Below are 25,800 nucleotides of genomic sequence, written 5' to 3'. Positions count from 1 at the left end.
CCAATCACAGACACCCACATTCATCCCATCTTTCCCTGATCAATTATATCCTACAGCACACTAACTATTCCCATTAAATACAATGTCATCCTCCCCACCACGACCCTCGCCCCGCAATATCAACCCCAATTCCAGCTCTTCCCCAGCTCCTTCCTCCCCTCCTACCGCGCACCCCCTGCGCTCCTCGGCGCTCCTAGCCAATCCGATTCAACGCGCCTTCCTAATCACTGACGGTGGACTGAACCAACTCGTCACGCGACAAGAAGCACGGTCTTTCTTCGAAATGGGGTATACACCGCGGGACCCCGAGACCCGAGTGCCTGTGGATGTAGGAGGGACAGATGTACCGAGGTATGCGGAGGGGGAGGGCGCGTTTGTGAGGGAGGAGGATGTTATAAGGGGGTTGTTGGGTAAGTGTTGGGAGAGATGGGTGAGGAAATATGTTGATTATTTCGGTAGGGGAGGAGAGTCAGAGAGAGGGGAAGGGGGGGAATGGGGGGATGAATGGTGGTAAGTATGTCCATTTGCTTTCTGTATAATGGCTAATTGGTGGTAGCTGGCCCGAAGGATGATGGGGAGGGTAGGGGTGGAGGAGGTCCCGGGGATGTTGCTGCCTAAGAGCGGCAAAAGGACGGGAGAAGTTCTATCATGTCTGAATGGGTAGAGAGTTTAAGTGATTAGACTGGAGACCGGAGATGTGTATACTCAGACAGATTCTATTCTCACTCATGGGAGGGATTACATGGAAGACAATAATACATTAGCATGCTGTTTTACCGTCTCCCTCCCCTGAACTTCCTACATATCGATTCTGCTGGCTATGTCTTCCGTTTAATCCCCTCCGCCTTATCCTGTTGGCGGTCAAACATCTCGAAGAGAAGTCTCATCCATTCCTTCTCTCTTCCAGACATCTGCCGGCCAGGATTCTTCCATGATGCACTCACAATCTCCTTGATCCGCCTCCTCAGGACCTTCAACGCGACTGCAACCCTCCAATCTTTGACAGCGAACTTCAATACATTGCCAGGAAAGCTAATGACACCAGCGTGAAGCTTGAAGTCCATGTCTGCGCCGACCATGATGACCATTGGGAGAGAGTGTGCGATGGAGGTGGAATGTGCGTTGTAAAATTTATTGCTGGATTGCATAATGTGGTAATAAGACAGGTATTTTGCAGACGAAGAATTGATTGAAGTGACTTTATTGACGGATGTCGGGGCCAGTGAAACTGTCTGGTTATTGGAGATATTGCGCCAGCCCTTTCCCTCGCGGATTAAGATCTTGGGATAGAATGCGGTAGCAACAACTGAGTTTACTAGGATATCGTTGTTTGAATTGATGTCGTACTGGGTCGGAACCGAGACGAACATGCGCTGTCGATTCGTGCTGCGGTATCGACTGAGTGCTCGACATTCTTCGGGTGAGAGCTGTACAAATCCGGCGTCGAAGAGAGAGGAGAGCAGCTGAGCTTTTAGATCTTCGACGTTGCCAAGGTTCTGTGAGCTCAGGAAATTCTTGTGGCAGAACTGCATTTCAGACCGCCCGGGTGTCGTGCAGACAGTTTTCCAAGTCTTGTACGCGTTGTATGCGGTTAGGAGATCTGATTCGCCTTTCTTGAACGCAAATCTAGCTGCATCTGCTCTTTGTTTCGAGCCGAAGGGAGTGAGGAATGGCGACTTCGACGACAAAATAGCCGCAATAGTGATGGCAACATCAACACATCCATATACACTCGACAGAAGGACGAGTTTGCCAAGATGCGCATCCAACGGAAGCTTGGCTAATTGGCGCCCAAGGTGTGTGAGCTCTTCACTTGCGGTCAATGCATCAACTTCTTTCAGTGCATCGATAGCTCGTCGTATATTCCGCGAGGAAGGGGGGTCTAGAGCTTCAGATAGTGTCTTCTCTATGTCCCCGAGTTTGCAGATCTTGGTACGCATAATAAGATCCTGTAGGGAGAGCCGGAGCATTTCGGGGGTTTGTTGATCGGTCATAAGATTATCGTGTCGATATTTTGTAAACAAGTGGAAACAAAGTCCTTCCTGAACACGCCCAGCACGGCCTCTCCGCTGCTTAGCGTTGGCTCGAGAAATGAAGGACTGAGTGAGGCGTGACAGTTGTCTTCGCTCATCGAAGCGCATTTCCTTGTGTTTACCAGTATCAATCACACAGGTTATGTCAGGAATGGTGACACCTGTCTCAGCGATATTGGTTGCAAGCACAATCTTCCGGACGCCAGGAGGAGGAAGAAGGAACGCAGCTTGCTGATCGTCACTGGAAATGGTGGAATGGAGTGGGTATATCAGCCAATTCCTGTCGAAAGAAGGATGTCCCGTGAGCATATCGTTGACTTGACGAATCTCCGCTATACCTGGGAGGAAGATTAGGAAGGCGTTGCTGTAACGGCTGAATTGCTCATCGTATGCAACGGCCTCAATTAAACGAAGAATTAGGTCGTAGTCGATAGCATATTCGTTATAGCTCGAGAGGACATTGCGTGTAGCTGAGCTGTAGCCAGGAAGCTTGCTTGGAATGCCTGACTTCTCCTTTAGGCCCTCCTCCTCATTCCCGCTAGTCTCAGAATCATCTAGCTTATCCTCTGATGCTGCATCGTAATGCGTGAACTCAATGGCATCTTCCAAATATTTAGTTCGAACGGGGTATGTTCTTCCGGGAATGTTCAAGATCGGAGCATCATTGAGATATTTGGAGAATCGCTGGGCGTCGACGGTCGCGCTCATTAAGATGACCTTCAGCTCTGGCCGAAGAACCATCAAAGAGCGAAGAATGATGAGCAGAAAGTCGGTATCAATACTAGCAGAGGTCAATTATTTGGAACAGGTTGCCATGGCCATGAATACTTACTTTCGTTCGTGGACTTCATCAATAATCAAATGGGTAAGGTCACTCAGACCACCGGAAGATTCTAACATACGCAAGACTACTCCTACTGTAGCATACACAAGTCTGGTCTGTGCAGTAGTTTTGCTCTCGAGGCGGATGGCGTACCCAATAAAGGAGCGAGGTGTTCCAAGGTCTCTAGGCCCTTCGCCTAATTCTTCGCTGACTCGCTGGGCTAAAGATATCGCAGAGATACGCCTCGGTTCGGTACAGAATATCTTACATGGCATACCCTTTGAGAGTTCATGCTCAAGAATAAAGGATGGGATTTGCGTACTCTTCCCACACCCCGTTTCACCACAGATGATCGTTACCTGATGTTGCTTGATGGTTGATAAAATCGCGTTGCGAAACTCGAAAACAGGAAGTGTAGCTCGGGTAAAATGCATACGCTGGTACGATGGCGTTGTAGACTTCTGTATCCATGAACTACGGAGGTTTTCTGAGAGTTGAGAACTCGCGGGTGTTGACTTGGAAGCTACTGAGCTCGCTGTGTTTGGTTGGCTTCGCATCTTGAACCGGCTAGTAAGTACCACACCATCAGACTCCTCATGGTCCACTTGATCCTGGATGATAGAGCGAAGATGCTTGATAGTGTTGCGGTCTGCTGAGTCAAGTCGCTTTTGTCGATGTTCGAGGAAGTCCTTATACAGGTCTCTCCAATTTGACGGAAGCCTGAGATGAGCTTTCTCCTCACGTGGAGAGGAGCAAAACATCGAGAACAGGGCTGCTGTAGCGATAAAGCTTTCACTCTGTTCGACCGACACAGTAGAGACGGTCAATGCTCTGAAGACAACCCAGAGATTTTGCACAGTGCATTCAATCCCAGGCATATCTTCCTCGTAAATGATATCTTGATCCCTAGACCACTTAACAGTCATTTCATGTCGACATGAGTAGGCCGTTTCTGAGATAAGTTTGTATGACAGTTTTGCATGAGAATCCCTGAGTGAAGGTTTAGTTCAGATGACTGAAAGCAGGAGGTTCACGAAGGATGGGAAGCCGCTTACCTTGCTCGCACAGTTTCCTCAAGGAGTTTTCGCGGAGCCATTCCACTCTGCTTCCCAAAGTCCTTTAACATGGTCGTTGAGGATGGACTACTCCTGCTTTCCGCCCCTGCCTTGGATGCATCATCCGGAATCGCTGTAAACATATCACCCAACAGACTAGATTCCTCATCAAGGAAGAGGCCGTGGGGATCAGATTCTGGGTCTTCCACTTGGCTATCAGTAGGAACTAATGCCGTGCTACTTCCATTGTCGCTTTGTGAAGGTTGAGCGGACTCAGGAAGTTGCGGCCGTTTGTCGTTAGCGTTATTCTGAGCGATCCGATTCCGCAGAGCAGGCCACTGCACATCGGCGTCGTATTGGTCGAACAGGCCATCTGATTCGAGCTGTTTGAGTTGTGATTCAAGTTTTTGAACAGCTGTAGGATTGAATTTCTTGGAAGGAGGGAGTTTCTTCCCTTTCGATGCTTTGGCCTGCTTTCGACTACGATATTCGAGATGATCTGGGTCAATCTCAAAAAGTTTGCCCTTGATCTTGAGGTAGGTTGGGACAAGCTGATCTGGCTCAATGTCACTATCCAGGTCGCTGACAGAAACATCGCTATGATCCGACTCTGCAGGCGTTAAGATCGAGGGTGTCGCCAGGTTAGAGGTTGGGTTAGTGGAAGTTTCGTGGTCGGAATCCCTAGCGGGTTCCCGCATTTCAAGACTCGAAATAGGCGTTCCTGAAGCTGCTTAGCATGGCACTCGAAGACAATTGTAGAGGACTGCCTAAGCAAATCGATCTTGTAGGGTTGATGAAGGGCTTTAGGTTCATATGGGTCAGAAAGAAACCAAGGCCAAGGCTTACCTGGTCTCGATGTGCTCTGGGAATTGGTAAGGAATCGCTTAGTCTTCGGCTCCTCGTAAGAGAACGCGTGACCCTCGCACTGATCCAACGCAAGCCACTCTAGTCCTTCTTGGAAGCCCCAGATGCTGGCAGTGGAATCAATATTGACAGCGTTTGCGCAAAGCCACTTCATGACCAGCTGTATATTGACATGAGTGAAGCCGAGTTCACGAAGTACTAGGTCCAAAGTCCAGAGTTTAGATATCCCATCTTCTTCTGGGAGGACCTTTAGCAGAGACTTTTGTCCAAGTCTTCGATTGGGATCGTTGGACTCTTCCTGAGCAAGAGCAATGACATTGTCTAACACGTCGCTAGAGAGCCAATCACGGACGGACATGATTTCGGACTGTGGGCGAAGAGTTCTCCGGTCTGTATGGATCTTCGAGACTTGTCGACGGAACTCTCGCCGGGTCTTGGAAGCATGTTTTTCGACTAATAATTGAAGCCCATCGTGCTCAAGCTGAGCCTCTAGTTCTTCTGGAGTCTGCACGACCTCTTTCGATTGGGGCTGAGGATCAACTGTAATCTGAGGAGTTTGGCTTAGTGGGGTGACCCTTTCCTTGTTCGGTTCTTTTGCATCGGCTCCAACGACCTTCTCCTGCTTTGGCTTGCTAGCTACGGAAGTAGTGGCAAACCCACGGGCAGGGTTTGCAGCGGGCTTCTTCTTTTTTGCCATTGTCGCCGAGACTTGCAAGCTGTGTCAGTCTTACGGTCGAGGAGATATGGTCGATCCGGAAGGGGTGAATGATTGGGGTAGTCTCCGTATAGAGTACCACGGGGCTTGATCTTTGACAAGATCAAGGTTGCTGTTGATGGAGGCGCTAGGGTACATGTAGGGCATAAGGCTGCGCAGGTCAGAGTGATCAATCTGCTAAAGGGCTTGCATGAGGAGAAAGGGCACGGGAATGAAAGTCATCACTGACCTTCAACAGTCTTGGCGCTTCGGCAAAAGATTCCTCCGCCACCGTTCTCCAGCTTGACCAATATTGTTAGACAGGTCCCCACCACCCACAACGCTTTCCAGCAAAGCTTCACATGGACAACCCACAATGGCTGTCGGTGGGATGAATGATTCTAACCGTGAAGAGCTGCGATGGGGCCTCATAACCAGCTCTACATTACGCAGAATTGCGGAGCTCTCTCGTCTGCAACACCGGTTCGAACACGACAGTAAGTATCTCAGCTCTCCACTCCGGCTACACATGCCCATAGGAAACTTGATAGAGGCTGACCTGTTTCTTCCCTACCCAGCACTTCTTTCACCTGACCTCCACTTCCTCCTCAACCTCTTATTCGAAACGTACCCTCTCTACGAGGATCGAGAATCCAGATGTGCAGTTCACGAATGCTTAAAGAGTCTAGCCAATAGCCCACACTCTGGTACTGCCCTGCCCTTGATTTCTGCCTTCCTCAAGCGAGAAAGCCTCAAAACCGGCCTCGCCCACGCCGATGCTTTCGTCCTAATAGGCTGGTGCTCGGTCCTCATCCAACAATACGCTAAGTCCCCGGAGCAATGGGCGAAATGGGGAATGGATATTGCCATTGCAGATGCAAGACTCCTAGAGACATGCGTGGGTGGTGTGATTTCTCGCAAAGCGCAGCGCATTCTAGACTCTGCTATGGTTGTAACTCGCCGAGCGCTGCGGTTCTTGTTCCGGGCGCCCGACGTCGCAGAACGGGCACTTTCTCAGATGGTGGCTTCCCTTGCGGCGAAAGGTTCCTCTCCCACTGCTGGGAATGCTATCTTTTTAGGCGTTATTGCAGGCGTAGCGTCAAGGCTTCCCAATGCCAAGTCGATGCTAGAGAAGCACAAGCAAGAATATTACGCCTTCTACGTCCGGGAAATTGTTGGTTCCAGGACTCCACTGCCCGGTCATCTGTCTAACGGTCTTCGTGAGTTCTTCGACACGTTTCCTTCACTAGATGAGCTGCGAAAAGAGGTCATACCTCCAATCGAGAAGGCACTCCTGAGGGCGCCAGAAGTGGTTCTGAACGGTGTTGTCGCGCCACTGATTCTGTCCCTTCCGGCATCTTTTGATCTGTCAGGAGTACTTCATTCCAACCTGCTCAAGCCGCTGCTTTCAAATGTCAAATCAACAAATCCGACCATCCGCGTTGGTGCTCTCCGAACCTTCCAAGCGCTCGCCTTACGGTCACGCGATGACACACTCATTGGAAAGGTCGCGGATGAGATTTTGGACCCACTCAAGCAAGGCAAGGTCACCGGAGCAGACCAGAAAGTCCTCTATGCTCAAATGCTTTCCTCCCTGGGTAGTTCGATTTCCTTGTCCCAAAAAATTCCCGTCAATATTGCCCCTATTGCATTGAAGGAGCCAAATGAGCCAGCGGTAGTAGCTGAGGTATCTGCACTGACTAAGCATCTTACTTTCGGGTTGGTTAATGGGGTTCCATTGGACAAATTAATATCAGACGCTTTCATCAAAGGCATGAGTGACAAGCGCATGCCTATACGCCGACTATGGGCCATACAAGCTGCAGATATATGGTGGAATCTTTCACCTGAGCAACTGTCACAGCCGGATGTGCTGGTATTCTGTCAAATCACCTTGCCGAAACTCGTGGAACTGTGGCAGGAAGTTCTCGCGAATCCACTTCCTGCAGCTCAGAACGGTATGGTAACTGTAGGTCATTCCGTTACGGCGTTGCTACTCTGCAAGATCCGACTTATGGATGACACAAAGCTCTCTGCCATTTACAAGAAGACAGATGTACTCTCTCAAACACTCGCTACTCAGCCGAAACCATCTTTCTTGCTCAATCCCAGAGTCTATACCAAACTTTCCAGTGATATCGATATCGAGATCGCTCTCCGTTGTCTCACGGCGGTGGCTCCATGGCTGTCCGATGAGAACACCTCCACCGACGCTCGAGAAGCTTGGTCGCAAGTGCTCATATACTTCATCGCTGGCTATTCCGTCCCTCCAAGTGCTAAATCTTCAGCTCGTCAATCCCTGACTAAGATGTATATTGAAGCGCCCGCAGAGATCACCAATATCATTACTGGTGGGATCTGGTGCTGGTATAAAATGATTGAGCAGGGAGACAAGGAGAGCGCGGCCTTTTCTTCAAAGACAGGCAACAAGGAACTCTATGGCGTTCTGTGTTGCTTTTGTCTTGTAGAAGATTCGTTGAAGACCCTCGGCCCGAACATTTCTAAGGACATCCTCCACAAACAATGTGTGGATATCCTTGTTTTAGCTCGTCCAGAAATCGTTCCCCGAGCCTCTTGGATTGATTTCTGTCTCAGGATGGGGGTAGATCCAGGTCAGCTTGCACGAGATTACCTTGGCGAATGTCTGAGACTTATAACTGATGCTACGATGGTAATTTCTGCACTATTCTCATTTGAGGTTCGCAGCTAATTTCGTCCACAGAATAAGTCAAACGGTCGTTTTCCTGCCATAAACCAGGCAGCGTATAGTGCCTATGTTGACCTCGCATTTGTTGCTCCGGACAAAGCCTTACCGGCAATCGTAGATCTGTTCAGTCACGACCTTGACCCTAAGCAGCTTGAATCTATTGGCCCAACAGAAGCAGCCATCTTTCGAACCCCAGAAGGAACTGCCTATATTGATGTGCTGTCAACAAGGAGTTCCGCAACACTGGACAAAAATACGAAGGACTATGACACTCTAAAATGGGAAGAAGAGCTCAGGGCTCAGCTCGCGCAGAAGAAAGGCCAGACTAAGAAACTCACTCCAGATGAACAATCCAAAATCAACGCTCAACTTGCGAAAGAATCTGCTATCAGGCAAGAGATTTCGGCAGTCGAATCAAAGATGAAACGAGGAGTTGGAATAATCCAGAGACTTGCAACTGGACCTCCGACCGAAGCCGAACAATGGATGGGACCAGCAGTAAATCTACTCATCCAAACAATTCGTGCCGGGGCTGGTCTAATCCTTGGAGATCTACCTGCAAAGGCATTCATCAAATGTGCTCAGCGCATCTCCGCTCGGCTTGGCGTTCTCCGGCCATTTATCGGAGTTGCCACACTAAGGACGATTGGAACCCTGCAACTGTCAGATGGTTACGAAGAGGAAGACCTTGGTGGTGCGTTCGTTCATCCACTGTATATTGACACACTGACGCTCAGTAGATTTGGTCACGAGAGTACTCTATCGACTCCGATTTATGAGCGAGCAGCGTCCACTTGACACTGTTTCGCTCGCGTACTGCCTTCCCCTCATCTTTCTCGTGCTTGAGAAGGGTGGCATCGGAAGGTCATCAACTGAAGATGCCGATGAGCAATTAGTGCTGGCTATCGAGTTCTTATCATTCCACACTGCTTCTTGTATGTTTCCAATACATCTTGTCACCTATTGCGTATTAGCTTACATAATTTCCAGGCTCTGACGAGCGACTTCCCCGACATCAATTACTACAGGCTCTGATCTCGTCAATGCAACGGTACAATCAACACTACAAATTGATTAAGGACTGTCTAATGGATCTTTCCCGAGGGCTTGCTCCCAATATATCCGACGACGAACTTGGAGCCCTACTCCGTGGGACTATCGTACCAGAAATTTCCGTCCGCACTTCAACTCTGCAAGCGATAGATGCTGAACTTGATTTGAATAACATGGTATTCAGTGAAGAGATCTGGCTAGAATGCCACGATGATGATCAAGAAAATGTGGAACTGGCTCGAACCATTTGGGAAGACAACGAACTGAGATTAAAAGAGGACGCCGCAGCCCAAACGCTGCCATACTTAGAATCACTTGACAAACAGCTAAGGAGAGCTGCGGCGAGGTCTCTTGGAGAAACTATGGAGAGTTTTCCACGCATTTTTCACAACCTCCTACAATCCCTTCAGGAGTCGTATCGGGAGAAAGTAAAACCAAGAGTTCCAGAACGAGACGAGTACGGCATGCCACGGAAAGTTGACCTGCGAGATCCTTGGGAGGCTAGAGATGGTATAGCACTTGCATTCAAGGAAATGACGCCGGGTTTCATGGACGATGACCTCGTCAATTTTATACGGTTCATGGTCTACGAGGGGCCGTTAGGAGACCGAAGTGCCATTGTTCGAGACGAAATGATTGACGCAGCTACCTCCGTGATCAAGACGAAAGCTCAGTCCAGGGTGGAGCCACTCATGGATCTCTTTGAAAATGCACTGGAAAGCCCTGATCGGAAATCTGAAATGTACGACCAGGTCAACGAAGCTGTCATCGTACTGTACGGCGCTTTGGGTCAACACCTGAAAGCTGGGGATAAGCGTGTACCGAAGGTGGTCCAACGTCTTCTGGCTACCTTGAGCACTCCTTCCGAAACGGTTCAATATGCCGTAGCCCAATGTCTTCCCCCACTCGTCCGAACATCCGAACAAGAAATTTCCACATACATTGAGCAGATGACTGAGCAGCTGCTACATTCAAAGAAATACGCAGCCCGCCGAGGAGCTGCTTATGGTCTTGCGGGAATTGTGCGTGGCAAGGGTCTTGGCGTTCTGCGAGAGTATCGGCTCATGTCTTCTCTCCAGGGAGCCGCCGAAAACAAGAAAGACGTCGGCCAACGACAAGGTGCCTTTTTGGCATATGAGCTGCTCTCCCTCATCCTTGGGCGCATCTTCGAGCCCTACATCATTCAATTGGTACCTCAATTACTTGCTGGGTTCGGTGACTCTAGCGCTGATGTGCGCGAAGCTTGCCTCGATGCAGCAAAGACTTGCTTTGCGAATCTCAGCTCGTACGGTGTCAAGCAAATCTTACCCACACTTCTTGAAGGTCTTGACGACCAGCAGTGGCGAAGTAAAAAGGGCGCTTGCGATTCGCTCGGTGCCATGGCATACCTTGACCCACACCAATTAGCACTGAGCTTGCCGGATATTATTCCCCCTTTGACGACTGTGCTCACGGATAGTCACAAGGAGGTACGATCATCTGCCAACCGAAGCTTACAGCGATTTGGAGAGGTCATCAGCAATCCTGAGATCAAGGGTGTGGTTGGTATTCTTCTTAAGGCTCTCAGCGATCCCACCAAGTACACTGACGATGCACTCGATACTCTCATCAAAGTATCTTTCGCTCATTACATTGACGCCCCTTCACTCGCTCTTGTCGTTCGAATACTTGAGCGAGGCCTGGGCGACCGATCAGCCACGAAGCGAAAATCTGCACAGATCATTGGAAGCCTAGCGCATCTTACAGAGCGAAAAGACCTCATATCTCATCTACCAATTCTAGTTGCTGGGCTACGAGTTGCAATTGTAGACCCTGTTCCAACGACCCGTGCCACAGCATCAAAAGCTCTTGGTTCACTCATTGAGAAACTTGGGGAAGATGCAATGCCAGATCTCATCCCAAGTCTCATGGCCACACTCAAATCAGACACTGGAGCTGGCGACAGGTTGGGATCTGCCCAAGCTCTTTCAGAGGTTCTTGCTGGCCTGGGGACCGGCCGTCTCGAAGAAACCCTGCCGAGCATCTTACAGAACGTATCGAGCAGCAAGCCTTCCGTCCGGGAAGGCTTCATGTCCCTATTCATTTTCTTGCCGGCTTGCTTTGGTAATAGCTTTGCTAACTACCTCAATAAAATCATCCCGCCCATTCTTGGCGGTCTCGCGGATGATGTGGAGTCGATTCGGGAGACGGCTCTTCGGGCGGGCCGACTGCTGGTGAAAAACTTCGCCAGCAAAGCCATCGATTTGCTTCTCCCTGAGTTAGAGAGGGGCCTCGCAGACAACAGTCACCGTATCCGTCTGAGCTCGGTCGAGCTCGTCGGAGACTTGCTGTTCAATCTCACCGGTATCAGCGGAACTGGCGAGCAAGAAGAAGTCGAGGAAGGCGCCAAAGAAGCCGGTCAGTCACTACTCGAGGTTCTTGGAGAGGAAAAAAGGAACAAAGTCTTGTCCGCTCTGTACATCTGCAGATGCGATACGTCTGGACTCGTCCGTTCCGCGGCGATCAATGTCTGGAAAGCACTCGTGGCCACTCCACGGACCCTTCGGGAACTCATCCCTACGCTTACACAGCTCATTATTCGACGCTTGGCCAGCTCGAACATGGAGCAGAAGGTTATTGCCGGAAACGCTCTTGGAGAGCTTATCCGAAAAGCTGGCGAAGGCGTTTTGGCAAGCTTGTTGCCAACCTTGGAAGAAGGCTTGCACACTACCGACACAGATGCTAAGCAAGGTATCTGCATTGCGCTCCGCGAACTCATCTCATCAGCCTCACCAGAGGTGCTTGAAGATTACGAGAAGATACTGATACAGGTTGTTCGAACAGCCCTCGTTGATCCGAACAACGATGTGCGAGAAGCAGCAGCTGAAGCTTTTGATTCGCTGCAACGTATCCTTGGCAAGAAAGCCGTCGATCAGGTCCTACCATACCTACTCAACCTTCTCCGGAGCGACGATGATGCTCAAAATGCTCTGTCTGCCCTCCTCACGCTCCTCACCGACCACACGAGGTCGAACATTATTCTTCCGAACCTCCTCCCTACGCTTCTGACTTCACCGATGTCTAGTTTCAATGCCCGCGCGATTGCCTCTTTGGCTGAAGTCGCGAGCTCAGCAATGACCCGAAGACTCCCCAACATCTTAAATGCAATTATGGACAATATTGTTTCATGCAAAGATGTTGAGCTTAGGTCTGAACTTGAATTATCCTTCGACACAGTGCTCCTCTCCGTCGATGAATACGATGGTCTTAACACTGCTATGAGCGTAATGCTTGCCTTAGTCAAGCACGATGATGAGCGAAGGCGTGCAACAGCAGACGCTCACCTTGCCAAATTCTTCGCTGAAACTGAAGTCGACTACTCGAGATACTACCCTGACCTAATCCGGTCGCTGCTCATTGCATTCGATGACCCAGACACGGCAGTTGTTAAGGCTGCATGGACCGCACTCAGCGAACTCACCAAGCATCTACGGAAAGAGGAGATGGAATCGCTCGTCGTTTCGACACGACAAGTGCTCAACCAAGTTGGCGTCCCCGGGTCCGATCTTTCAGGCTTCTCACTACCTAAGGGTATCAACGCTATTCTGCCCATCTTCTTGCAAGGCCTTATGAACGGTACAGCGGAGCAGAGAACACAGGCGGCTTTGGCCATATCGGATATCATTGACAGGACCAACGGAGAAGCTTTACGACCTTTCGTCACACAGATCACCGGTCCTCTTATTCGTGTGGTATCGGAGCGTTCGGTGGACGTCAAGGCGGCAATTTTGTTTACGCTGAACAACCTGCTAGAGAAGATTCCAACTTACCTCAAGCCTTTCTTGCCACAGCTTCAGCGAACATTTGCGAAGTCGTTGGCTGATACGTCGTCAGATGTTTTACGGACGAGGGCTGCGAAGGCACTTGGTACATTGATCACTATGACACCGAGAATCGACCCATTGATTGCCGAGCTTGTCACTGGGTCTAAGACCAGCGACTCAGGAGTCAAGAATGCAATGTTAAAGGCACTGTTTGAGGTTGTGAGCAAGGCTGGCGCCAATATGAATGAGGCAAGTAGGAACTCAATTCTAGGACTCATTGATACGGATGTCGATGACACTGATGGTAAGTTTAACCCTCACCCCTACTCCCCCACATCTGCAATAGAAGACTTACGGGGTTTTAGATGCCATGGCAATCACCAATGCACGTCTCTTGGGCGCCCTCATCCGCAACCTCTCCCCAGAAGCCGCATCAGGCCTCCTCAAATCCCGAGTCCTAACCACCCACTTCAGCAAAGCTTCGGTCCTAGCTCTCAACGCTATCCTACTCGACTCCCCTTCTGCCCTCGCCCCCACCTTCGCCGACGAAACTGTCTCCATCATCTGCGCCGGCATCTCACACTCTCAACCAGTCGTCGCAGACAACTGCATTCTAGCAGCCGGAAAATACCTTCTTAGCTCTAAAACCGCAAAATCCTTCGATCACACAAAACCACTGTTCGAAGCCCTGGCCCCAGTCATCGAACCCGGCAACCCGGTCGATACAAGGAGGCTTTCCCTCGTCGTTGTCCGCACCATCGCCCGCGAATCGAACGACCTAATCCGCCCACACATTCCACTCCTCGCACCACCCGTGTTCTCCTGCGTCCGCGACCCGGTTATCCCGGTCAAACTTTCCGCGGAAGCAGCGTTCCTGGCACTGTTCTCCGTCGTCGATGAAGAAAGCGCAGTATTTGAGAAGTATATGGCCGGTCCTGGGGGACTTTTGGCAGCCGGCCCAAAGCGGAGCATGCAGGATTATTTCAAGAGGGTGGCGTTGAGGCTGGGTGGCCAGGCGAGGGAGAGGAGGGACGCAGAGGGTGGCGCTGGCGGGTTGGGGCTTGCGAGCGATGAGAGGGAGGATGAGAGGGAGGTTTGGAGTGTGGGGAAGGTGGAGCTGGGGGAGGTCGGGTTTGAATAGGGGATTGGTAAGGAAGGAAAAGGGTGATGTGATGGAGAAGCGAGTACGCTAGAGGGTGGTACTCCTTAAGGATATTGATCGATTAGTTGATGCATAGGCACTAAGGATTGTAAAAGCGTTTTCTATTGGGAATGGATTTTGTAGCGTCTTTTGAGGATAGTAGATACATGTTTCAAGGGTTTATGAGTGTCGTAGTGTTCCCAGAAAGTTGCTGGATATCTTCTCCCTCTAACTACATACATATTCAGTAGTGTGCTCACAACACCAAGGCTCATACAGAACCGTTCTAGACAAACTAACTAATGCACGAAACAAATGCTAGTCTGCAATATTTTGAAATAATATCAATATGCCATGTGCTCGCTCTAATATACATCTAGGACTCGCCTCACACGCTCTCCGATCCCTGACAGCATTTACATAAAACATGAAGACCCAAGAACTCGAACTGACCCCCAGGGTATCTTTCCAGAATCCATATGCCGTAGCACGCTTAGTACATCCAGCGACGCACCAAAACGCCACAATATCAAAGAGAGTATAAGAGAAAACGCCGCCTGCAACGCAGCTTCCCAATGCAAGACCAACCAACTGTACGCCGTAGTGCTAAGAAAGTCAGATGTGTTTGTAAGGGAGTTATACCGCGACAGCTAGACAGCCGTCGAGAACGCCATCCAAACCATCGATATCTTGCACGCTTCCACCTTGCCAGGACCAGTCGTCATCGAGGACCATGGGGTCTCCGAGGTCGACGTGGAAGCCATTTGTCAGGGAACTCGTGCCGTTTAGTTGAGCCCCGTTCCTCGGATTCAGAATGCCATTCGTGGCAGCGGCAGTGCCGACACCATTAACCACAGCCGCAACCTTCGCAATACCTGTCCCCGCCCCAACCCCAACCCCAACCCCATTCCCACTTCTCCCACCCTTCTCCTCCAAATTCAACCCCTCAATCCCCGGAGTATCCAAAAACCGTGCATTCGTAATCCCGCCCATAATCAACGGCACCTGCCCCAAATAACTATCTCCAAGCTGCACCGCCAATCTCAAATCCTCCATACAAAGCGGCCGTCTCTTCCTCTGCTCCTCCACTTCCACCGGTAACAATCCGCCAGCAGACCGCCCAATCTCCCCGCGCGCAACCCGGTCTTCTTCGCGCTCGACTTTGCGCTTAAAGTCCGCGGTTTTGATATACCCCGGTCCGTTGCCGGATACACGTGCGAAGAGGTTGGATAGCGCTTCTTTGATGTAGGTTTCAGTTGCGATGTTCATATACGTGGGGCAGTCAGGAGTGTGGCCTGAGGGCAGGCCGTATTCATAGCAGATGGGCAGCATGCGGGCGGCGATGGAGTCCGAATCCGGGAATTCGTGGGTTTCGGTGAAGAGGGGTTGTGTGTAGTGTTTGCGGATTTCGAGCTCCCAGTCTAGGACGCGCGGGTTATCTCCCGAAGTGGCGGAAGGGGAAGGGGAAGGGGATGGAGGATAAGAGATAGGGATATGAGAGGGGGATATACTTGTCTTTTGGTAGCCGCCTGCGCTTGCGGGACCTGTGTCTGGCTGTTTGATACGTCGCGCGTCATGGTATTCAGTCATGAGATTCGTGAAGGGATCAAAGGGGGCCTCCTGCACCGTCTTCAACCTCTTCCTTTCCCGTCGACTCAGCTGCATAACCTCATACTTCAATCGCTTCTCAGCCTCATCACCAGTATTCGGCTTTGCAGTCGTCGTCGGCTTGTCATTCGCAGAAACCCAGCTTGCAACACCGGGTTCAGGCGCATCACGGAATATATTATTATAAATCCCCAGCACGAATTGGTTATGCATGTTTTCAAGCGCGGGTGTGGACAGGATAGTTGAAAGGCGGCGAGAGAGTTCTTCTTGGTTTAGATTTCCTACAAGAACAGGATTAGCACCATCTAAATCCACAACCTCGATCTCGCCAGCTGGGGAAGAAACCGGAAACGCCATAGCGATTACTCTCATACCTAACAGAAATTGCGAAATAGCCGCTTTGTAAACCCCCCACTCTGCATCCCCCATCGTGCCCTTCAGCGTTGCGTAAAGCGGCTCAACATCTATCCTCGGGGCTGTCACCGTCCGCTTCTCCGCTGGCTTTAGGATCGGGACTGGCGTGGGGAGAGTCTTATTAGATAGTATAGGTGTGGAGGTGTTCACCGAGATGGTGTCCGGGCGGATAGTCGCCATGGTTGACGGCGGGAGGGGAGGGCGATTCGCGCTGGCGAGTGACGGGCGATCGAAGAGGCTTCTGGGGTAGAAAATTGGGGGATTGGGTCGCTGGGGTCAGTTGAGATGGATTTGGGTCGCGGATGGATGCATTTCGCCTTCTGGTGCAAGGTGTTGATGAGGAAGGTGGTGGGAGGAGGGTCCGGTCGGACGTTGCGCAGTGATCATCGCCTGGCATCTCAGGCTGCTAGCAATCATGGTCACGACAACGCTTCATTCTTCAAATTGTGCAATCGGACAATATCGCAACAAATATATATTGTGCATAGGGGAAGTAGAACCTGAATTTATTTCTCCTATACCACAGGTCGTCCAGCCATTTGATTTGTTGCGTATTCACGCTTCTCATACGGTCATATCATAGCGTCCCATCCCTCGCTCCCTAAACAAAGCCGAGAGAACATGGTATTCGCATCTAAGGAGAGCATCATTAACTTCAAGCTACCAATGTGGCCACTTTTCTTGCTTTCATCTTCACCCCTCGGGTCTCCCTCAAACCAACCCCGTCCCTGTCCCCGCCCCCATCCCTTCTATCCAGGTTAATGCTGTCCGACCTGTCCACCATTCACCTACTCCGCCTTTGCAACCGCAATCTTCAGCATCTCCTCCACCGGCTTCCGCGCATTCTTCGGATCCTTCGCAACGCTCTGCCAAATCTCCCCATGCCTAGGCTCAGACATGACACATTTATTAACCACCTCCGCCTTCTTCTCCTCAGTCCCATGCATTTCCAGGAACTTGTAGTACCAAACCCAGCCATCACCATAGTCGGCATCTAGAACAATAGCCTTCGTGAACCAATTGTGTGCTTTATCCAGTTTCCTCTCTGCCCAGAAAAGACGGGCAACCGTAACGAATAGCTGGGCATTATTTTCCACTTTCTTGATAGCTTCCAAGGCACGTGGCTTCCGTTGCGTTCGGCTTTCGAGATGCATGATCTTCTCCGCCCAGAGGAGACCAGAAGTAGGGCATTCCTGGAGTGCGACAGCCATGAGTTTTTGAGCTGCCGAGATGTTATTAGCACGTCGCTCTAGACGAACAGCTTCAAGTAGAAGCTCCGGTGTCTTTGGGTTTTGCTGACGACCTCGATCGAGTGACGATCTAGCCTTGACAATGGCACCTTGTCGCTCTTGCAGACGGGCGAGGAGGATGAAGACGACGGGGGCCTTTGGGCTGGCTCGTGTCCCGATCGAGTAGGCCTCCTGAGCTTCTTTCAGCCTCGACATTGATTCGTAGATCTGGCCTTTCATAGCGTGCAGCTTCCAGGCACCAGGCCATGTCTGCAGGCCTTGATTCACAAGATCAAGGGCGGCGTCAAGGTTACCCAGCTGACGCTCCAAAGCCGCGGATTTCATGAAGATGCGGTCCGTTGCAGCAGTTTCACGAGCCATCTCGAGGAATCGTCGAGCTTGGTCGTAATCGCCTGCATCAACTTCGAAGTCAACAGCACGAGTATAGAGGTTCTCGTTGCCCTGAAGCTGTCCGAAAGATCGTCCAAGAACCTCCCGGGCTTCCGCCGGTTTATCCGCTGCCCACATCTCACGGGCGTAGAGGAGCCACAGGGATTCGGATTTCGGGCAGGCATTCACGGCGCGCTCTAACATTGGCAATAGAGACTCAGGAGAGCCATGGCGTTTCTCTAGATCAGCGGCGGCGTGCCAAACAGTTGTGCTTAAAGGGAAATTGCTGACAAGATGCGCTAGAATGGCTCTCGCTGTATGATACCTCCCTCGTGCAATACTGTTAGTTGAGTCTTGCAACCATACATCCTTTCGTTCGTCATCCTCATCCAGACCCCACCCGACTGTTGCTTTGATAATAGCACCAGCTGTTGCGATAGCGCCTTCTTCTTCGCATACCTCCGCCTGGTGGATCCACTCTTCCCGCTTGGGCATTGCATTTTCTTTCGCCAAGGCTTTGGCAGCACGGTCCATAATCCGATCGAGTAGCTCGACCTTTCCAAGTTGCTCCTGAAACCTACTGGCCTGGACCCAGATGGCCCAGCTCGTTGGGATTGCTTTGCGTGCCGCGTTTAGAATCTGCTGTGCGTGATCTGGCTCACTGACGCGAGCATATGAGATCCACAATTCTTCGGACAGAGGAACAGTGTCGACAGCCTTTGCGAAGAGTAGTCTGACATTTTCCAGGTCTTCGGTATCATTGATTAGGCTCTTCCACAGCTCGACTGATTGAGGATTGTGGTCGAGAGCCTGCCGAGTGACCTTCTTGCGAGCAGCCATGGTCTGCTCCAGGTCAATGGCGGCTTCCCAGATTTTGATTGCTTTGGGATTTTGCTTAATAGCCGTGGCTGCAATGATCTTGGCGTTGTGGACGTTATCGCGATTGATCCGGATGTTCTCCTCCCAACAGACGATAGATTTTGGACACAATTCACATCCCCGAGCAATGACCCTTTTGGCGGTATTGACTTTGCCGGCAAGTTCTTCGAGGCGGCAAAGAGCGACATAACCGGGTCCGTTATGTATATTGGTCTTGACTGCTGACTCGAGTAGAACTCGAGCTCGGTTAATATCCTCAACGGGAGCTTCTACTCCTGCTGCCTGGTTCTTCTCTAGAGCGGTAATATAGCCTCGTGGGTCGACCGAAGTAGAGGTGCCTGATACAGTCGACTGAGTACCAGGTATTTTTGAAGCAGCATCCAATCGCACCTGAAGAGCAGACTTGTTCGCAGCACCAATAGAAGCAAAGTTCGTCATAGTACCGTCTCCATCGGAAGCAGATATAGACGTTTCGATTTGTCCTTGTTGATGTGCAGCGGCAATGACACTATCTGGGACAGCATAAGACTTGCGATCAGCCATACGTGCCTCACGCGCTCGCTTTGCTTTGCCAGTCATGTCTCCAACCTCTGGCAGTGCGGCCCATTCATCTTCCGATACGCTACCGAGCGCTCGTTTCAGGTCGGCAAATTGCAATTGGATTTTTGGGTTATTCTTCTCGTACTCGTCACGTTCTTTCTTCTCGCGAGCTTCCCTATACGGTAGGATGTGGTCGGTATCTGTTCGACACAAAGGACACGTTGAACACTTGAACGACGCTATTGAAGGAATACTGGGACTGTGTGGAAATGAAATGGGGGGAAACTAACCTTCGAGCACGCCGCCGTTTGTCCATCTTCTCGTCAATCTCTTGGTAGATGCGATCCGCCTCGTCGTCCTCGGCATCGAAGGTCAGACCCGTGGAAAACAGGCCAACTTCGTTGTCTGGGTCCTGGAAGCGCTCCTCGTCCTCGTCTTCTTCCTTCTTATCTACTGCGCCATATGCGGAGGGTGCGGCCTGGCCAAGCTGTGCAGCGCGTTTAGCCAGCATCTCCTTCATCTGCTCCTCCGAAGGTCCCTCTCGCGCAGGTCCCAGGTCGCTGCGGGTCGTGAACCCAGTCGCACCACGCCCGAGACCTGCGACATAGTTCTCAGGCGCGGGCATAGAAAGGAAATCTCGCTTCACACTCATATTGACGGTTGATGCCTCGCGATTAACTTCGGTCAGAGAGCAACGATTATGGAGCGCGGTCAAGGGACCGAGGGTTCTGCGGTAGGACTTATATATCCCCTACAGAATTGTGAGATCCCAAAGAATATATATGTCGTAGTGTGGTCGTGTTGTTGGAACGAAGGCGGAGAGGTATCGGAGAGGATGTCGAGACGAAATAAACCGCTGACTCAGCGTGATGGGATCACGTGACCACGTGAAAATTACAAGTATCTAGATGCCTTCTGGTATTACTCCGCAATCGTCGTCAAGAAGGCTTTAGGTGATTCTACATAATAGCACGTTTGCCTAAAAGCAGAATCCGTGTTGAAAAAGTCTTAGAACAAACACTAACCCTCTCGGACAGTCCCAACACCTAGCTAAGAGCAAAAGACTCCTCCAAACGCATTTCCACTTCGATAGCAAAGCCAGAATGCCTCAAGTATACTATCATATAACACACGAAGGTTTGAACAACCCGTTTCAGGACAATCTAAGAAAATACACTTTTCCTCCGTGATGTTGCGCCGAAAAGAAGGTGGGTTCCAGAACACCCGCTAAATGCTTCATACAGGTGTGAAAGTCTGGCCGAACATCGAACAGCCAGTCATAGAACTGGTAAATGTTTTGCATATTTAATCAACAACTGTACCAGCCTGCACGGGCGCTTTCCCATTTGCGGGCTTCGGGATGGGAACGCTTCGTGGAGGAGGTGGTGATTGGGTGATGGACCTGATAGGTAGTTCGTTTCTTAGATCTTTAGAGCTGATTCATGTCAGTATCTGTAAGAAGGGTAGATACGATTGAGCGGTTTCTGCCTACCTTTTAGATCGCTTGGCCCTAGTACTTCCAAACCACTTCTTGAAACCTTTTGATTGGCGCTTGGTCTGCCACGTCAGTTAGCCAATGCATTTCTTCCTTAGGAAAGATTTAGAAGATAGCTAGAGGGAGGTCGGTTGAACCTACCTGGTCACTATCATCGTCCACCTCTTCCCTCGCAACACTACTCCCTCCACTAACCGGGCTGAGTTGACTTCCATTAGAACTTCCTTCCAGAATCCCCACAGGCGCGGGAGCCCATCGCTCCACATCCCCATTGACCACCACGAACCAAGCCACCTTCGCCCCTGGGGCAATCTTGTCTCTCAAATCAACCACTGCGCCCCAGGTATCACTCGCGACACCTTTCCCTCGTACTTCATCCACATCCACACCGAGTTGTACTTCGTGGACTTGATCGCAAACGTAGGCGAATGGCTGGGACTTTGAGGTCAAGTCATTTGGATCGTACTGTTCGATGAAGCGCAAGGAAGGGAGGTTCGCCATCATTTCAGGATACAGCGAGTGAAAGTTTTCGGAGAGAGCAGAGGCGGTTGCGGGCGCCATGACCCATTCCGAAGCAGCATCGTCGAGATTCTGCAGAATGATGTGGATTCGAATAAGAGGACGCGGCCAGCGAAAGCCGTGGACGAGCCAGGTAGGCATTTTGACGTCTGGAAAGCTGAGTACAGCTTGCGATGGAGACGGAAGATGGATGTAAAAACGTCGGATGCGGCTCCGCAAGCACGCGAAAGCCAAGAAAGCCCCAGAGAAATCTAGCGAGAGAGAGTTAATATAAAGCTCGCGATCTCCCCAGGACCGAGTTTGTTTGTCGTCCCGGTTGGTGGAACTCTTCTGTCTCCAGCAAGAGCTCAGAGAAGCTGAGCGATAACAAGATGCAGCAGGGGAGCGGAGGATACGAGGGTTTGTGGCTTGAAACTGCGAAACACTGCACTTCTTCAGCGGCAGGTAGCTCCGTCCTCATGCATGGTTCGCACCCCGATGATGCAATCGAGTTTCCTGCCGCGAAGAAGCCCAGCTGGAGCGGCCACGACTGTTGTTAAGCGCAAGAGTTCTGCTGGCGTCTTCTTGAGCTGGGCTGACAATCGCACGACAATTGCAGACGATTCCACCAATGCTCAGTGTGTGAATTAATATGGATAGATACAAGCAGTGAGGAGGCCCGACTAGAATGGGCACTTGATTACCGTAGGCTGGCCATGAGATGTTACACCACGAAACAGATGCTATCCAAGGATTCTGTGGCGCAGATACGCAGGCGCCAGATCGCGGCCCGTGATGCAGGCTTCTGCAGGTCGAGCCAAACCGGTCCCGCAGCTAGATCCTTGCCGGCATATCGATTGTCTGGTTGTGGTGTGGTTGTCTTTTCCTCCGGCGCGGGCATGAGGTTTCCCTGTGAGACCACTATTTCGCACCGTCGTCGATGAGGCTCTCTTTTCTGCGTCGATCTACCCTCAGCTCCAGAGCTCCTCCTCGACCCTCAACACTCCACTAGACACGGCCATGCCTCTGTGAGTACCCTCGTGATTCCTGTGAAGTAGCCGCCAAGCTTTCAATATACTTGTTCATGCGATTTGCTGATACATTAAAAGTCATCTGCTTGGCAAGAAGTCATGGAACGTGTACAACCCCGCCAATATTGCGAAGGTGAAGGCGGACGAAGCTGCTGCAGCCGCCCGCGACGCTGCCGATGAGCAGCGCATGCAGGAGCTGGACGCCGAGCGTCGAGCTGCTATCCTTCGAGGACAGACGCCCCCGCCGTTACCTGAGGAGGATACAAAGAGAGATGAGAAGAGCGGGAGAAGATCAGGCCGAGGCGATGGTGATCATGATCGGAAGCGCAGGCGTCTGGCTGGCGAAGATGATACGGATAGAGATATTCGGCTAGCTAGCACCGTCACAGCTCCAAAGCAGGACTGGGATGCCGCCGTCTTGAGGCTACGGAAGCCAGCCAGCGATGCCCCTCTGACGGATCACGCGGGCAACATCAATCTATTTCCCATAGACCTGAAAGAAGCCAGGAAGCGGGAGAAGAACGCCGAGGCTGAGAAGGAAAAGAAGAAGAAGGAGCAGTCGTTCGAGGACCAGTACACCATGCGCTTCTCCAATGCTGCTGGTAAAGGCGGACTCGAGCGGCCCTGGTATGCAGCAGGCCCAGGCCCAAAACCCACGGATGATCCAGGCTCAAGCGAGAAAGCGCTTGAATATCCAGGCTTCGAGAGCAAAGACGTCTGGGGCCGCGAAGATCCACGGCGCAAAGAGAGGGAACAGGCCCGCATTTCAACAACCGATCCCTTAGCCTTCATGAACATGGCTCAGGTCCAGCTCAAGAAGTCCCGGCAGGACAAGAAGAAGTGGGCTGACGAGCGAGAGAAAGAGCTCCGCGAACTGAGAGCGGCGGAAGAGAGGGAATATAGGAGGAAGAGACACGGGAAGCGGAAGAAGCGGGAGGAGGATGAACTCGAAAATTTCTCCCTAGATGGTGTGGGCCGACAGGAGTGTCGACATCGTGAGAAGGATAACCCTGATAGGCACAAGCATCACCACAAGAGTCGGAGCCGGAGTCGTGACAAAAGGCATGAACGCAAGTCACATCGGGACCGGCATAGTCGCAGTCGGAGCCGAGATCGGACGGAAGTGAAGAAATCATCTTATCGACATGATTAAAGAACAGCGGTCCCATTACACTGATGATTATTAGTACAACCGCCGAGGCTATCATAGCCTTGCTGGTAAAAATAACTAAATTACTCACTATCTTTGCACTAGTATTGCATATGGTATGTACACACGTCGCACGAAGAGTGCTTAAAGATGTGAGCTACAAATTCAAATGGCATCCCGTTAACTATCACCTTGAATCCAGCAATACGTTAACGAGTTAACCCTTTTCACCACTACAAAGCTGGTGACATTCCCTATTTCGTCGAAATGCCCTCTATCCTAATTCCAGTCCATTGCACATATTGCCTCTGTGTATATGGGCCTTGCAAAATATTTTCTTTCTACCCACTGCGTAAATCCATCTCTCACCCGAATTAAGGTGGCTCTCTTTCCCATTTTGGTAACTAACCCTAGCGTTATCTTCTGCAGGATGATACCGTAGTCGCAATTACGCCCTCCACCACGGAAATATACAGCTGACTCGACTTATAGAACCCGCCGATCTGCTCGGAACAGCTAACCCACTTCCCCGGACCAAATCCTCCGAGCTCGGGTGTTGTTGAACATGTATTTTATCTTTAAATACTATATTTTATCACCTCACGTGGAACAAGAATGAAGGTAATTGAAATCAAGATTTCCGTCCTAATAAACAATCTACCTACTTCCAGCAAGCCTTTTAACTTATTAAATGTGCAAAGAAAGGTATTCCATGTTATGTGATAGCATACTGTAATTTATACTCAGACTTTCCCGGTCCTTGTAAGTGCATGCATATCTCAGGCCAACACGGATGCATCAATCTGCCACCTGGTGGGGCAACCCAGGCACCCTCGGCATTGCGTGTCTTCTCAGGAAATATTTAAGACACAGTTATTCCTATCATTGTGGAAGAACTACCCACATTCTGAACATCTTTTCTTGCCATCAATCCCAATACTCGTGAATCCTAACCCCACCACTTTTTAGTTGAGCTTGAGCTAGAGATTACAACACAATGGCATCGCACCCCCCAGGCGCATGTTGCACGATTGGTGTAAAGCACGAAGGGTCTGCAGTAGGAGAAGTTAAGAAAATCAATGACTGTTCGTTTTCTCTCGGCATTCTCACTACAGTATGTTATCACATAAAGTAGAACATGTCCGGGGCAGAGCGTATCTGTTATGCCTCCTCTGGCTGGAGTTGCAGGGAACATCGACAAGATGCCAATTCCTGCCCTAAATTCCTTCCTTCCCCCGCCCCTCCTTGTCTTGTTCTACTTTACGTGATAAGATGCAGTATTAGCAAGAACTTACTCATATATACTGTGTGCCATAGTCCGCGTATACTTCTCCTACCCCAAAGACAAAAGCACACACAATGCGATCCTCCTCATGACGGACGTGATTGGCATGGATTTCATCAACGTACAACTGTATATACCCCATTCATTCCTCTCAACCTTTAGATCAAGCTAACAATACTCTACTCCTCAGCATCGCCGACCAATTCGCCGCCAACGGCTATTTCGTCGTCATGCCTGATCTCTTCAACGGTGACACGGTCAAGCTCAATCCCCCAGAAGGCTTCCAAATCTTTGAGTGGCTAAAGAGCCATCTCGCTCCAACCGTCGACCCGATTCTCGAGGCGACGTTGAAGGAGATGCGGGGGTCGTTGGGGTGCAAGAAGATCGGAGGCGTGGGGTATTGCTTTGGGGGCAAGTATGTGTGCAGGTTTTTGAAAGAAGGGAAGTTGGACGCAGGGTATACGGCGCATCCAAGTTTCGTGGATAAGGAGGAGTTAGAAGGGTGTGAGGGGCCGTTGAGTATTGCTGCTGCTGGTAAAGTGCCCGATTCAGTGGCCCCCTTTCCTTCACTCGCTCTCGCCTTCGCCCTCTTAATGGCTCCATTCTAGATGACGGTTGGGTGTCGTACTCATGCTAACGAAAGTCTGTAGAAACCGACCAGGTTTTCCCAGCCGCCAAACGCCGCGAAACCGAAGACATCCTGCTCAACATGAAGATTCCATATCAAATCAACCTCTTCTCTGATGTCGTCCACGGCTTCGCTGTCAAGGCTGACCTCAGTAATCGTCGCATCAAATTCGCCAAAGAACAAGCATTCCTCCAAGCTGTGCATTGGTTTGACGAGTACGTGAAAGGTAGTGCGTAAGTCTGAATCATCTCATCCTTCTCACTGCATGGGAGGCAGTGGACTGGAAAGCATGGGAGTGCGGGAATGATGGTGCTTCAGAGTCTTTCATTTCTCTGTCCTAAAATATAGGCATCGATGTCGATTTCAAAGTTGATGCCGATGATGGAGGGAGTGGAAGGGGCGGAATGTTGAATTTGATCAGCCCGGAGATAATACAGATTCTGAGATATAGGAGATAGAATGTCATTAAGAGCTCGAGAA

At 50.7% G+C, this 25,800-nt stretch overlaps 8 protein-coding genes across 8 annotated transcripts; 4 read left to right on the top strand and 4 right to left on the bottom strand.

The window, feature by feature from the left end:
* Positions 1–82: 82 nt before the first annotated feature.
* Positions 83–793, top strand: BDR25DRAFT_348454 (uncharacterized protein; the record flags this gene model as incomplete). Its single annotated transcript, XM_033694415.1, has 5 exons — positions 83–410; positions 436–510; positions 557–595; positions 620–660; positions 710–793. 5 exons carry the CDS (start codon positions 83–85, stop codon positions 791–793), a joined length of 567 nt encoding a protein of 188 aa, XP_033555036.1.
* BDR25DRAFT_330728 (P-loop containing nucleoside triphosphate hydrolase protein) lies at positions 738–5,683 on the bottom strand. Its single transcript, XM_033692558.1, has 4 exons — positions 4,758–5,683; positions 3,912–4,632; positions 2,866–3,846; positions 738–2,814 (listed from the first exon to the last, which is right to left on the bottom strand). Exons 1-4 carry the CDS (start codon positions 5,470–5,472, stop codon positions 819–821), a joined length of 4,413 nt encoding a protein of 1,470 aa, XP_033555035.1. The 5' UTR covers positions 5,473–5,683; the 3' UTR covers positions 738–818.
* Positions 5,684–5,820: 137 nt separating this feature from the next.
* BDR25DRAFT_250838 (ARM repeat-containing protein) lies at positions 5,821–14,452 on the top strand. Its single transcript, XM_033686094.1, has 6 exons — positions 5,821–5,966; positions 6,048–8,140; positions 8,192–8,870; positions 8,917–9,111; positions 9,167–13,336; positions 13,398–14,452. Exons 1-6 carry the CDS (start codon positions 5,846–5,848, stop codon positions 14,171–14,173), a joined length of 8,034 nt encoding a protein of 2,677 aa, XP_033555034.1. The 5' UTR covers positions 5,821–5,845; the 3' UTR covers positions 14,174–14,452.
* Positions 14,453–14,524: 72 nt separating this feature from the next.
* Positions 14,525–16,533, bottom strand: BDR25DRAFT_276005 (uncharacterized protein). Its single transcript, XM_033687528.1, has 4 exons — positions 16,156–16,533; positions 15,685–16,062; positions 15,097–15,594; positions 14,525–15,048 (listed from the first exon to the last, which is right to left on the bottom strand). Exons 1-4 carry the CDS (start codon positions 16,373–16,375, stop codon positions 14,810–14,812), a joined length of 1,335 nt encoding a protein of 444 aa, XP_033555033.1. The 5' UTR covers positions 16,376–16,533; the 3' UTR covers positions 14,525–14,809.
* Positions 16,534–16,905: 372 nt separating this feature from the next.
* Positions 16,906–20,032, bottom strand: BDR25DRAFT_250834 (uncharacterized protein). The gene is made up of 2 exons (XM_033686093.1): positions 19,524–20,032; positions 16,906–19,408 (listed from the first exon to the last, which is right to left on the bottom strand). Exons 1-2 carry the CDS (start codon positions 19,883–19,885, stop codon positions 16,984–16,986), a joined length of 2,787 nt encoding a protein of 928 aa, XP_033555032.1. The 5' UTR covers positions 19,886–20,032; the 3' UTR covers positions 16,906–16,983.
* A 689-nt stretch (positions 20,033–20,721) lies between these two features.
* BDR25DRAFT_207565 (uncharacterized protein) lies at positions 20,722–21,388 on the bottom strand (the record flags this gene model as incomplete). Its single annotated transcript, XM_033684535.1, has 2 exons — positions 20,722–20,790; positions 20,870–21,388. 2 exons carry the CDS (start codon positions 21,386–21,388, stop codon positions 20,722–20,724), a joined length of 588 nt encoding a protein of 195 aa, XP_033555031.1.
* A 697-nt stretch (positions 21,389–22,085) lies between these two features.
* On the top strand, positions 22,086–23,477 carry BDR25DRAFT_250828 (uncharacterized protein). Its single transcript, XM_033686092.1, has 2 exons — positions 22,086–22,254; positions 22,336–23,477. The coding sequence occupies exons 1-2, from the start codon at positions 22,247–22,249 to the stop codon at positions 23,408–23,410; spliced, it is 1,083 nt and encodes a 360-aa protein (XP_033555030.1). The 5' UTR covers positions 22,086–22,246; the 3' UTR covers positions 23,411–23,477.
* An 823-nt stretch (positions 23,478–24,300) lies between these two features.
* Positions 24,301–25,793, top strand: BDR25DRAFT_275991 (alpha/beta-hydrolase). The gene is made up of 4 exons (XM_033687527.1): positions 24,301–24,492; positions 24,725–24,821; positions 24,883–25,226; positions 25,343–25,793. The coding sequence occupies exons 1-4, from the start codon at positions 24,405–24,407 to the stop codon at positions 25,555–25,557; spliced, it is 744 nt and encodes a 247-aa protein (XP_033555029.1). The 5' UTR covers positions 24,301–24,404; the 3' UTR covers positions 25,558–25,793.
* Positions 25,794–25,800: the final 7 nt, after the last annotated feature.

The sequence above is a fragment of the Lindgomyces ingoldianus genome (genome assembly GCF_010093535.1).
Source record: "Lindgomyces ingoldianus strain ATCC 200398 unplaced genomic scaffold BDR25scaffold_1, whole genome shotgun sequence".
In the NCBI taxonomy this organism is placed as follows: domain Eukaryota; kingdom Fungi; phylum Ascomycota; class Dothideomycetes; order Pleosporales; family Lindgomycetaceae; genus Lindgomyces; species Lindgomyces ingoldianus.
This window is presented reverse-complemented; position numbering and strand designations above follow the sequence as displayed.